At 47.5% G+C, this 12,816-nt stretch overlaps 1 protein-coding gene across 1 annotated transcript in view; it reads left to right on the top strand.

Annotated features, from left to right (window-relative positions):
* The window catches only part of gas2l1 (growth arrest-specific 2 like 1), a 43,120-nt gene extending 31,209 nt beyond the window's left edge, over positions 1–11,911 (top strand). The window contains exons 5-6 of the mRNA XM_021621645.2: positions 6,403–6,709; positions 8,585–11,911. Coding sequence (XP_021477320.1) covers positions 6,403–6,709; positions 8,585–10,724 — 2,447 coding nt within the window. The 3' untranslated portion in view covers positions 10,725–11,911. The remainder of the gene's footprint in view (positions 1–6,402; positions 6,710–8,584) is intronic.
* Positions 11,912–12,816: the final 905 nt, after the last annotated feature.

Genomic DNA, 12,816 nt, shown 5'->3' with positions numbered 1-12,816 from the left:
TACTGTATTGTATCTAATTCTGGTCAGTCTGCACGGTTCACAATTGTTTTACAATTGTATCCATTTGAACCGCTTATCTGATACAACTCAGGTCAGGAGTTGTACAGCTCACACTGTGGTACCATAGTGTTAACACAAAGTTACCACAGTCTTACCACAGTGCTACCATAGTCTTACCACAGTGCTACCACAGTCTTACCACATAGTCTTACCACAGTGCTACCATCATCTTACCATGGTGTTACCACAGTGTTACCACAGTACTACCACAGTCTTACCACAGTCTTACCATAGTGTTACATTGTGTTACAACAGTGCTACCATAGTGTTACAACAGTGCTACCATAGTGTTACAACAGTGCTACCATAGTGTTACAACAGTGCTACCACAGTGTTACCACAGTCTTACCATAGTGTTACATTGTGTTACAACAGTGCTAGCATAGTGTTACAACAGTGCTAGCATAGTGTTACAACAGTGCTACCATAGTGTTACAACAGTGCTACCATAGTGTTACAACAGTGCTACCACAGTGTTACCACAGTACTACCACAGTCTTACCATAGTGTTACATTGTGTTACAACAGTGCTAGCATAGTGTTACAACAGTGCTAGCATAGTGTTACAACAGTGCTACCATAGTGTTACAACAGTGCTACCATAGTGTTACAACAGTGCTACCACAGTGTTACCACAGTACTACCACAGTCTTACCATAGTGTTACATTGTGTTACAACAGTGCTACCATAGTGTTACAACAGTGCTACCATAGTGTTACAACAGTGCTACCATAGTGTTACAACAGTGCTACCACAGTGTTACCACAGTACTACCACAGTCTTACCATAGTGTTACATTGTGTTACAACAGTGCTACCATAGTGTTACAACAGTGCTACCATAGTGTTACAACAGTGCTAGCATAGTGTTACCACATTGCTACCATAGTGGTATTGGTATATTATTAGGATCCCCATTAGCTGTTTTTGAAACCAGGTTTGCTGTTCATTTGAGCAATATGAGATGGAAGGGAGTTCCATACAATAATGGCTTTATATAATACTGTACTGATTCTTGAATTTGTTCTGGATTTGGTGACTGTGAAAAGACCCCTGGTGGCTTGTTTGGTGGGGTAAGTGTGTGTGTCAGTGCTGTAAGTTGAATGTACAAACAATTTGGAATTGAGTCTTCAGTAAAGACTTTAAGGTTGAGACCGAGTTTGCGACCGAGTTTGCGTCTCTCACATGGGTAGGCAGACCATTCCATAAAAATGGAGCTCTATAGGAGAAAGCCCTGCCTCCAGGTGTTTGCTTAGAAATTCTAGGGACAATTAGGAGGCCTGCGTCTTGTGACCATAGTGTACGTGTAGGTATGTACGGCAGGACCAAATCAGAGAGATAGGTAGGAGCAAGCCCATGTAATGCTTTGTAGGTTAGCAGTAAAACCTTGAAATCAGCCCTTGCCTTGACAGGAAGCCAGTGTAGGGAGGCTAGCACTGGAGTAATATGATAAAATGTTTTGGTTCTAGTCAGGATTCTAGCAGCCGTATTTAGCACTAACTGAAGTTTATTTAGTGCTTTATCCGGGTAGCCGGAAAGTAGAGCATTGCAGTAGTCTAATCTAGAAGTGACAAAAGCATGGATTAATTTTTCTGCATAATTTTTGGACAGAAAGTTTCTGATTTTTGCAATGTTACGTAGATGGAAAAAAGCTGTCCTTGAAACAGTCTTGATATGTTCTTCAAAAGAGAGATCAGGGTCCAGAGTAACGCCGAGGTCCTTCACAGTTTTATTTGAGACGACTGTACAACCATTAAGATTAATTGTCAGAGTTTAAAAGTAGAAAGTTTGCAGCCATCCATTTCCTTATGTCTGAAACACATGCTTCTAGTGAGGGCAATTTTGGGGCTTCACCATGTATCATTGAAATGTACAGCTGTGTGTCATCCGCATAGCAGAGAAAGTTAACATTATGTTTGCTGTCATCTTGCCGTTTTCCTGTTTAAACTTATCGAGCTGACCCTGGGAGAACTGCAAACTGTTCTTCAGGTCCTGGACCTCTCTGGTCAGGTTGTCTGTTTTTGTTATTCGTTGATTCCACCAGTATTTGGACAATTGTATTGTTGTAATAGCTGCTTGTAGAACTATTTTTGTTCATTTAAATGATCCTTCACCTGTGATAGAGAGACACCATTGTCTTCAACGGTACTCCCACCAGCCTTGGTCTTTGTCATGGTAGCAATGTAGGCTACGCTGTTACTCCTTGCAGTTCCAGACAGGGCAGGTCGCAGGGAAGATGGAAACAGAAACAAACAGCAGGGATCTAGACAGACACAACCCAGGGACAATCCGCGGTCCCAGCCACAAGGGCTAACTGTGTCACGGGCTGCTTTCAAGCCCTCAAGGAAATCCTGCTAGCTTGATAGGCAGCTAACAGTGGCAGCTAGGCTAGCTGCTACGCTAAGCAGCTCACCAGACCCTTGGTCGGCAGGAACCAAGTAGCAGCGGTCCCAGCAACTGATGCCAACCGCATCACGGGATCCAAACTCAAAAGGTAGCTAGCGAGTAACCAAAGCTTGTAAACAAACTAGTGCAACCACAGGTACAACCCCAAATCCGTAAACACAGGCACCCTCATAGATATCATCCTAACCAACCTGCCCTCTAAATACACCTCTGCTGTCTTCAACCAGGATCTCAGCGATCACTGCCTCATTGCTTGCGTCCATAATGGGTCTGCGGTCAAACGACCACCCCTCATCACTGTCAAACGCTCCCTAAAGCACTTCAGCGAGCAGGCCTTTCTAATCGACCTAGCCCGGGTATCCTGGAAGGATATTGACGATATGCAACTTTTCAGGGAAGTTAGGAACCAATATACACAGGCGGCTAGGAAAACAAAGGCTAGCTTTTTCAAACAGAAATTTGCATCCTGCAGCACAAACTCCCAAAAGTTCTGGGACACTGTAAAGTCCATGGAGAATAAGAGCACCTCATCCCAGCTGCCCACTGCACTGAGGCTAGGAAATACTGTCACCACCGATAAATCTACAATAATCGAGAATTTCAATAAGCATTTTTCTACGGCTGGCCATGCTTTCCACCTGGCCACCCCGAACCTGGTCAACCGCCCTGCACCCCCCACAGCAACTTACCCCAGCCATCCATTTCCCCTTCACCCAAATCCAGATAGCTGATGTTCTGAAAGAGCTGCAAAATCTGGACCCTCTCATTCTAAAATTATCTGCCGAAATTGTTGCAACCCCCTATTACTAGCCTGTTCAACCTCTCTTTCGTGTCGTTTGAGATCCCCAAAGATTGGAAAGCTGCTGCGGTCATCCCCCTTCAAAGGGGGAGACACTCTAGACCCATACTGCTACAGACCTATATCTATCCTACCCTGTCTTTCGAAGGTCTTCGAAAGCCAAGTTAACAAACAGATCACCGACCATTTCGAATCCCACCGTACCTTCTCCTCTATGCAATCTGGTTTCCGAGCTGGTCATGGGTGCACCTCAGCTACGCTCAAGGTCCTAAACGATATCATAACCGCCATCAACAAGAGACAATACTGTGCAGCTTTATTCATCGACCTGGCCAAGGCTTTCGACTCTGTCAATCACCACATTCTTATCGTCAGACTCGACAGCCTTGGGTTCTCAAATGACTGCCTCGCCTGGTTCACCAACTACTTCTCTGACAGAGTTCAGTGTGTCAAATCGGAGGGCCTGTTGTCCGGACCTCTGGCAGTCTCTATGGGGGTGCCACAGGGTTCAATTCTCGGGCCGACTCTTTTCTCTGCATACATCAATGATGTCACTCTTACTGCTGGTGATTCTCTGATCCACCTCTACGCAGACGATACCATGCTGTATACTTCTGGCCCTTCTTTGGACACTGTGTTAACTAACCTCCAGACAAGATTCAATGCCATACAACTCTCCTTCCGTGACCTCCAACTGCTCTTAAATGCAAGTAAAACTAACTGCATGATCTTCAACCGATTGCTGCCAGCACCTACCCACCCGTTCAGCATTACTACTCTGGACAGTTCTGAATTAGAATATGTGGACATCTACAAATACCTAGGTGTCTGGTTAGACTGTAAACTCTCCTTCCAGACTCACAACAAACATATCCAATCCAAAATTAAGTCTAGAATCAGCTTCCTATTTTGCAACAAAGCATCCTTCACTCATGCTGCCAAACATACCCTCGTAAAACTGACTATCCTATCGATCCTTGACTTCGGCGATGTCATTTACAAAATAGCCTCCAACACTTTACTCAGCAAATTGGATGCAGTCTATCACAGTGCCATCCGTTTTGTCACCAAAGCCCTATATACTACCCACCACTGCAACCTGTACGCTCTTGTTGGCTGGCCCTTGCTTCATATTCGTCGCCTAACCCACTGGCTCCATGTCATCTATAAGTCTTTGCTAGGTAAAGCCCCGCCTTATCTCAGCTCTCTGGTCACCATAGCAGCTCCCACCCATAGCACGTGCTCCAGCAGGTATATTTCACTGGTCACCCCCAAAGCCAATTCCTACTTTGGCCGCCTTTCCTTCCAGTTCTTTGCTGCCAATGACTGGAACGAATTGCAAAAATCACTGAGGCTGGAGACTCATATATATTTTTACTAACTTTAAGCACCAGCTGTCAGAGCAGCTCACAGATCACTTCACCTGTACATAGCCCATCTGTACATAGCCCATCTGTAAATAGCCCATCCAACTACCTTATCCCCATACTGTTATTGTATATATATTTTTTTTTACTCCTTTGCACCCCAGTATCTCTACTTGCACATTAATCTTCTGCACATCTATCACTCCAGTGTTTAATTGCTAAATTGTAATTATTTCGCCACTATGGTCTATTCATTGCCTTACCTCCCTTATCTTACCTAATTTGTTTTTGACTTTATGTTTTGTTTATTCCATGTGTAACTCTGTGTTGTAGTTTGTGTCGCACTGCTTTGCTTTATCTTGACCAGGTCGCAGTTGTAAATGAGAACTTGTTCTCAACTGGCCTACCTGGTTAAATAAAGGTGAAATTAAAAAAAGTGCTTCCACAATGCTATCACAGTGCTACCACAGTGTACTCATATTGCTACCATAATGCTATTGTAACGGTTTTCTTGATGAGAAGGAGAGTCGGACCAAAATGCAGCGTGTAGATTGCGATCCATGTTTTAATGAACAAACGTAAAACACGAATCAATGCAAACACTACAAAATAAAGAACGTGATGAACGTAACGAAAACCTAAAACAGCCTATCTGGTGAAAAACACATAGACAGGAACAATCACCCACAAACACACAGTGAAACCCAGGCTACCTAAATATGGTTCCCAATCAGAGACAATGACGAACACCTGCCTCTGACTGAGAACCATATCAGGCTGAACATAGAAATAGACAAACAAGACATGAAACATAGAATACCCACTCAGATCACACCCTGACCAATCAAAACATAGAAAATACAAAGTAAACTATGGTCAGGGCGTGACAGCTATAATAGTTTTACCATAGTTCTACAACAGTGCTTACACAATGCAGCCACAGTGCTATCACAGTGTTATCATAGTCCTACCATAATGCTATCATAGTGTTACCGTAGTGCTACTACAGTGCATTGCCAGTGCTACCTCATTCAATATCATGTCAATGGCCTTTCAGACAACACTACACTTCACTCATAAAGCCCTCATCACGCTGTCATAAACATGACATGACGGCTGCCATAACCATTCTTATCGGTTAATGTTTAACCTTGTGTGTGATAGCCAGGCCTGGGGCTGGTGTTACTCTGTGCTGTGGGTAGAATAGCTCTTCACTCTCCATGAGTCCACACTGCTGCCAGACCAATGATGTCAGTGGCCTTGTGTCTGGACAACTGACATGGGCTGAATTAATGCTTGGTGTTGCATTTCTAACCCATGAACTCATATGAAAGGGTTTTTACAGGTCTCCAGGTTTTTATGAGCTGTAGGCCAGACCTACACTAATGTCAGCCCTACACTAATGTCAGCCCTACACTAATGTCAGCCCTACACTAATGTCAGCCCTTCACTAATGTCAGCCCTACACTAATGTCAGCCCTACACTAATGTCAAGCTCATGCTTTAAATCATTCATCTGATTGCATCAGTTGCTTCATCTCTTGCAGTCATAGGACATGCATATGCGCTGTGACTGCCACCAGTTGTGAGGGGCTGTTGCAATGTGTGCTCTGCTATGTTGATCCTTGGATCAACCCTGGATCTATTCTATTTCTACACTGACTGTTGTCTGTCTGATGCCAGAGTCAACTGCACAGTTGTTCTGGTTCTCCATGGTATATAACCCATGCCTCTACTAATATTGTGGTTTCCTGTGCTTATTCCCTGCAGCTCACCGGTACCACCAGGCCAAAGCCAGCGGGCAGGGTGCCCACAGCAAGTCCTCCAGTGCCCACTCCTCCCGCTCCACCAGCCCAGGCCCACACTGGCGTAACGAGGGCATTGCCCCATATAAGCCCCCTGACAGACGCACCCAGGGCCTGGAGCCTCCATCATGTACCTCCTCCTCCTCCACCCGGCCTGGCCGCTCCCACCACCCCTCCCTCCCTACAGAGCTCGACTCAAACGCAGGACGCACCCCCCTGTTACCACGACCACCGCGGGAACGCTCAGAACCCCGCCACTTCAACCCTGTCAGGTGAGTGAGTGTGTGTGTGTGTTGTGCTAATGACACTTTGTCTTTGTCTGCATCACCAGCACGGATCCACTTTTCACCACAAACACACACACACAAAAACACAAACACAAAAACACACACGCACAGCACAGCGCACACAACTGGGAAGTGACAGATTATACAAGGCAGAGTGAGACTTTCCTAATCTCAGGTGACATTCCAATGAGACCTTGCCCTGACACTGTCCTGCCGACCCGGCCGTTCCACTCTGCCTCCTGGTGGCTAGACTGGACACACACCTTGATTGCTGCTGTTGCCTCACTCCCTCTCTTCCCCTGTCCTCCTTCCCTCCCCCTCACTCTCCCTTCCCCTCCCCCCTCTCCCCCCTCTCCTCCTTCCTCTCCTTTGGTTCTGTTAATTACACTAATGACTGTCTGAATTCGGATGGGATTCAACATCCAAGTGTTGCTGTTGGTGATGTTTCTGTTCTCTCTCCAAGGCCCGGAGCTGATGGATTGAATTAGTCTACATGTTGACTATACTAGAGGAAACACATGTCTCTCCTTTTTTCTGCTGTCTCTCACTGAAGTGGCATGACAGTCAGAGGACTGGTTTTCATTGGCTATAAAACTATTTTCTGGATAGTAAAGAGAATGCATTCCCTCAGCTCTCCACATAAGGTCCAGTTAAGTTGGTCTCACATACCTCCCTCATACGTCAGAGTTGCCATTGTTCAACACAATTAAGAGCTGTGGGCTCGTTTACTTTGGCTCCCGGCCAATGAGTGGCTCAGTATCCGGAGTGAGTGATGGCTCAGGCCCGGCGTCACGGCAACAGGCCTCGGGACAGGTTAACCCCTTCAAGGTTGGCACCTCCAAATGCACCAGACTAGATAAGAGTTCATCTGACTGACAACTGTTGCACCCCTAGGCTCTGCTGCTCCCCCTAGGAAGTAGGTCACAGTTGGGCTAACCTGTGAAGGAAAACACCATGTGCTTCTTTATGCCAAGCCGTCAGAATGCAGTCAACCTAAGTCAATATTGGTTTGCCTACGTCATTATTTTAAAAGGCAATATTTGATTAACATTTCAACCTTGTCACTCATTTATTTTGCCCTGTTTATATAGTGTACAATAATATTTTCTTGGTTGTTTGTTCTGGTTACTCAGAGCATTATAGAAGTGGTTACATAAAGAATGTCAGCAAAGAAAGCGGATATAGCTAATTCTTCTTACAGGATATTGCCAGAGAGCACATGATTCTGAAAGACATGTCTATCAGGTTGTTGTTTTGGCCACTGATACAGAGCTCTACTGATTATGCTCTATATTGCTGTAAGTCATTAGTTGTATCCTGTCTTGGATGGTACGTTGTCCCGAGGGGCCCCACCGGTGCGTGTCAGTGGAGTGTTGTGGTGAGCTCTGGGAAAGAAGGGCAGGCAGCGCTCTCTGCGGCTGTGTGTGGGGTCAGTAAATCCACAGGGCCTATAATCCTGCCCCCACTTGCTCTCATCTTCCCTGTAATCCCTGATCCAGCCCAATGTTCTGAGAAGCACCCAGCCCTACGTGTGTCCGTCAGGGTAGGCAGCAGCAGAAGCCTGCAGGGAGGTTCTTCATGATCACTGGAGGTCACAGATCCCATCATGAACTGGAGGTGGATGGTGTTTACTATAAACCTTTGTGGGCCAGAGGAGTGGGGTGAGGCATAGGCACTATGGTGTGCTGGGTTGGAGAATGGGCACTGGGCAAGTTGTTTTTCTCAAACTAGTATGAATGTAAAAACATATATATAATGTTAAATTTATTTTATTCCTATGATACAATTTCAGGCCAGAAATAAATAAAAGATACTGCAACTATAATTAACTCCTTGTCTGTCTTCCTCTGTGTTCTGCAGGTCTAAGGACTCGTCATTGTTGCCAGTGACCCGCCGTCTATCAGGGGACAGCGACTCCTCTACAGCCTCCTCTAAGGGAGGAGGAGGAGGGACAGGGGGAGGCCGCTTTTCTCTGGGGGGCACCCGCCGCTCCAGAGAGGAGGTGGTGCTGTTGGTTAACAGGAAGGAGGGGAAGCATATAATCGAGAGGCCTGGAGAAGGCGGACAGGGTCCATCCCTGTGCCCCCCAATGCCCCGCACACGCAGCCACTCCCGGGATCGCCCTTCCCCCGCCTCCATCCTCAAACCCAGCCCTCCACAGGGCCCCTCTGACGGGCTCAGGAGCAGCCATGGGGAGAGGGGCCGCTCTCTCGGGCCCGAAAGTCCCCGCAGGCTCCAGGCCCTGCGCTCCCACAGCCAGGGGAAGATGCCCAGCCGGAGTCGGACCAGCGATGCCAGCCCTGGACCCTCTCCCCGTCACGGGGCCTCGCAACCCCTATCCTCTGACAGACGAGAGGAGCTCAGGACCAAACAACTGCCCCCCGCTTCCCCCAGAATCAATGGAGGTTTCTCCAGGAGACAATCGTCCTCCTGCTCTAATTCACCTATCAAAGGGCTTCAGAGCAGCAGCCTCAGTAAGAAGACTATAGTGGCTCCCCGGCCCCCCGCTCCACGCTCCCCCTCGGTGGGGAGGAGTAGGCTGCTGCCCACAGTCACCCAGGCAGGCCGGCGCTCTCCTCACTCCTCCTCCCCCCGCTCCCCTCACCACCATGGGCATGGACCCCGCTCCCCTCGAACCTCCCACGGCCCTCGCTCCAATGGGCATGGCCACAGGGGGTGGGCCAGCTCTGAGCGACAGGAACCTGAGGAGGAGGGGCTAGGCTATAACTTCCAGATCCTGCCCAACCTGGACCCCCAGAAAGAGCAGGACCTGTACCGCAGCTTCGAGGCTGAGTTCCTAGCTAACACAGGGCAGCGCAGAGGGGGGCCTAGTAGACCCACAGGGGGGGGGGCCCTTCAGCTTCCTGCCTCTTCACACCCACAGCAGGGGGTTGGGCCCCAAACACTGCCCACGCCTGCCTCTGCTGACCCTAACGTCACTGACTCGGCCTACTCCTCCTCCAACTCCTCCAACTCCTCACTCAACGTGGGGGGTAAGGTAGGAGTTCTGCCTGACCTCCGGGAGTCTAAAAGAACTAACCCACGTTCCTCTGGAGGCCTGGAGGATACCCTGGCCCCACTGCATGGCCATAGCCCTGGCGGACTATCCAATGGTGGGCACGCAGAACCAGAGCGCTGGGGCGGGCGAGGTGGAGGTCTCAGGAAGCTCCCTGCCATCTCCAGTTCCATAGACGAAGGGGAGCTCCTGTCCTCCTTGCCCGGCCGGAGAGACTCGGAGCTGGGCATATCTCTCAGCCATGCCCCCTCACAACTTCCTTTCCACCGCAGGAGCATGAATGGAGGGGGGCATGTCAGTGGTGCTTTAGTAGAGGTGCTGATGGAGAGCCAGCAGGGTCAGCTGGGCTGGGGCTCAGGGCCTGAGGGAGACGTCCCTCTGGAGGATCACCAACCAAGCTTCCCCTACGACCTGGAGGGTGGAGACCCCAACGATGACCTCCCTCCCCCAGAGTCTTGTCCCTCGCCCATCCCCCTGCCCCCCTCGGAGGACTGCTCCTTCCAGGAAGACTCCTCCAGTGAGAGCTCCTCCATGTGCTTCAGCCTGAGTGAATCACGCTCAGAGTACTCTCCGCCACCTCCTCCCCTGGCCAATGGGGATGCAGTTGATGGGGGTGTAGTCTTCCGGCCCAAGAGGGCAGGGAAAAAGGCTGACAGGGTGCCCTCCATCTACAAGCTCAAGCTGAGGCCCAGGATCAGACCCCGTACAGACAACCGGCCAGGGAACAGCCCGTCACGTATCCCCACCCCAGTCAGCTACAGAGACCTTCAGGCCAGGGGCAACCATACTCCTCTCCAGACCCCTACCCCGCCACAGTCCCCTCAGAGCTCCCATTCCAACGACCATTCACCCTCACGAAAGGCCATGCACCAGGCCTTTGCCGACCTGATCCACCCCCAGTCACGCTCCCCTGCCATGGGCAACAGGGACCGCTCCTTCTCTGTGGAGTCAGAGAGCGGCTTGGACACTGAGGCCTGGATGTAACACACAACTAACTAATCCTGATGATGCTGATATAGAAGAGTCTGTTGACTACTGTCTAAAATAGACTGGAGACTGGGCTACAGACTATTTTTTATAGAGCATGTCGCACACTCCCTCATTTTGTCATGCAGTCATGCCCTTTCCTACCTATAACGGTCAGGGTTTCAGTATCCAATTATATTCTTTGCACTCTAAGCCTAATTATTTATTACCAAAGGATCGATCCCGAATCGAATACTATTGTTTAAGTTGAATGGATTTATTGGCATTATATGGGGATGCTTTGTTCAATCATAAAGTGTCTAATACAAAGCATGCACTGTCTTGAAAGCCCCATGCTATACGCATCGCTGAAGAAGTGTCAGGGCTGAGGGGGAGGAAAGAACCCCAGGCAGGAGCAGTGAATCACAAGCATCATCATCAAGTCAACTGGACTGGCTCCCTCTAGTGGACAGTGTATGCCACAGCATCTCTGTCTGCTTTGATTGTCAAAATACTGGTGTGGAGAGCGTGCTGTAACAAATACTTTCTCTCATTCTCCATACTGCCACTCACCCTCTGCTCGTTACCTTCTGTGGATCTTTACACATCTAATCTGTATTGGACTTATATATCAATACAATACTCTACAATAATTTACTGTACAATGTTCACATCTAACAGTCCTTTGGACTTTGTATTCCATATGTGCACTTCTACTCACCTTCCCCCACCAACCCTCTGCATCCTGACTTGTTCATTGTCATACATGTATGATGTCACTTTCTCACTGCCAATCCACATGGCCATGATTGAGTGATGTCTTCTGATTCTTTTTTTTTTAGCTTTTATTGTGGAAATATACAAAGTAGTATTTTTCACATTATGTTCTGTGTGTTAACTGCAGTCTGGGGCAAGAGTAAGATAATATGTCATTGTCACTGAAACATACTTCCAATGATCAAGAGTTATCTCAACTTGAAAATCAACACTAAAATATGTGTACAAAAGAGTAAGTTAAGTGGGATGAATGTGTTTATATATGTACATGTGTATATACAGTGCCAGTTAAAAGTTTGGACACACCTACTCATTCCAGGGTTTCTCTTAGTTTTTTAGTGGTCGTAGTGTTCTACATTGTAGAATAATGTTGAAGACATCAAAACTATGAAATAACACATATGGAATCATGTAGTAACCAAAAAAGTTTTGAACAAATCAAAATATATTTTATATTTCAAATTCTTTGAAGTAGTCACCCTTTGCCTTGATGACAGCTTTGCACACTCTTCTCTCAACCAGCTTCATGAGGTAGTCACCTGGAATTAATTTAAATTAAGAGGTGTGCCTTGTTAAAAGTTAATTTGTGGAATTTATTTCCTTAATGCGTTTGAGCCAATCAGTTGTGTTGTGACAAGGTAGGGGTGGTATACAGAAGATAGCCCTATTTGGTAAAAGACCAAGTCCATATTATGGCAAGAACAGCTCAAATAAGCAAAGAGAAATGACAGTCCATCCTTTCTTTTAAGACATGAAGGTCAGTCCATACAGAAATGTCAAGAACTTTCAATGTTTCTTCAAATGCAGTCGCAAAAACCATCAAGCGCTATGATGAAACTGGCTCTCATGAGGACCGCCACAGGAAAGGAAAACCCAGAGTTACCTCTGCTGCACAGGATAAGTTCATTAGGAGTTACCAGCGTCAGAAATTGCAACCCAAATAAATGCTTCAGAGTTCAAGTAACAGGCACATCTCAACATCAACTGTTCAGAGGAGACTGTGTGAATCAGGCCTTCATGGTTGAATTGCTGCAAAGAAACCACTACTAAAGTACACCAATAATAAGAAGAGAGTTGCTTGGGCCAAGAAACACGAGCAATGGACATTAGACCGGTGGAAATCTGTCCTTTGGTCTGATGAGTCCAAATTTGAGATTTTTGGCCGCCGTGTCTTTGTGAAACGCAGAGTAGATGAACGGATGATCTCCGCATGTGTGGTTCCCACCGTGAAGCATGGAGGAGGAGGTGTGATGGTGTGGGGGTGCTTTGCTGGTGACACTGTCGGTTATTTATTTTCAAATTCAAGGCACACTTTACCAGCATGGTCACCACA

The sequence above is a fragment of the Oncorhynchus mykiss genome, chromosome 11 (assembly GCF_013265735.2).
Source record: "Oncorhynchus mykiss isolate Arlee chromosome 11, USDA_OmykA_1.1, whole genome shotgun sequence".
Lineage (NCBI taxonomy): Eukaryota > Metazoa > Chordata > Actinopteri > Salmoniformes > Salmonidae > Oncorhynchus > Oncorhynchus mykiss.
Note: the sequence above shows the minus strand (reverse complement) of the source record. Positions and strands in the feature narration are given on the sequence as shown.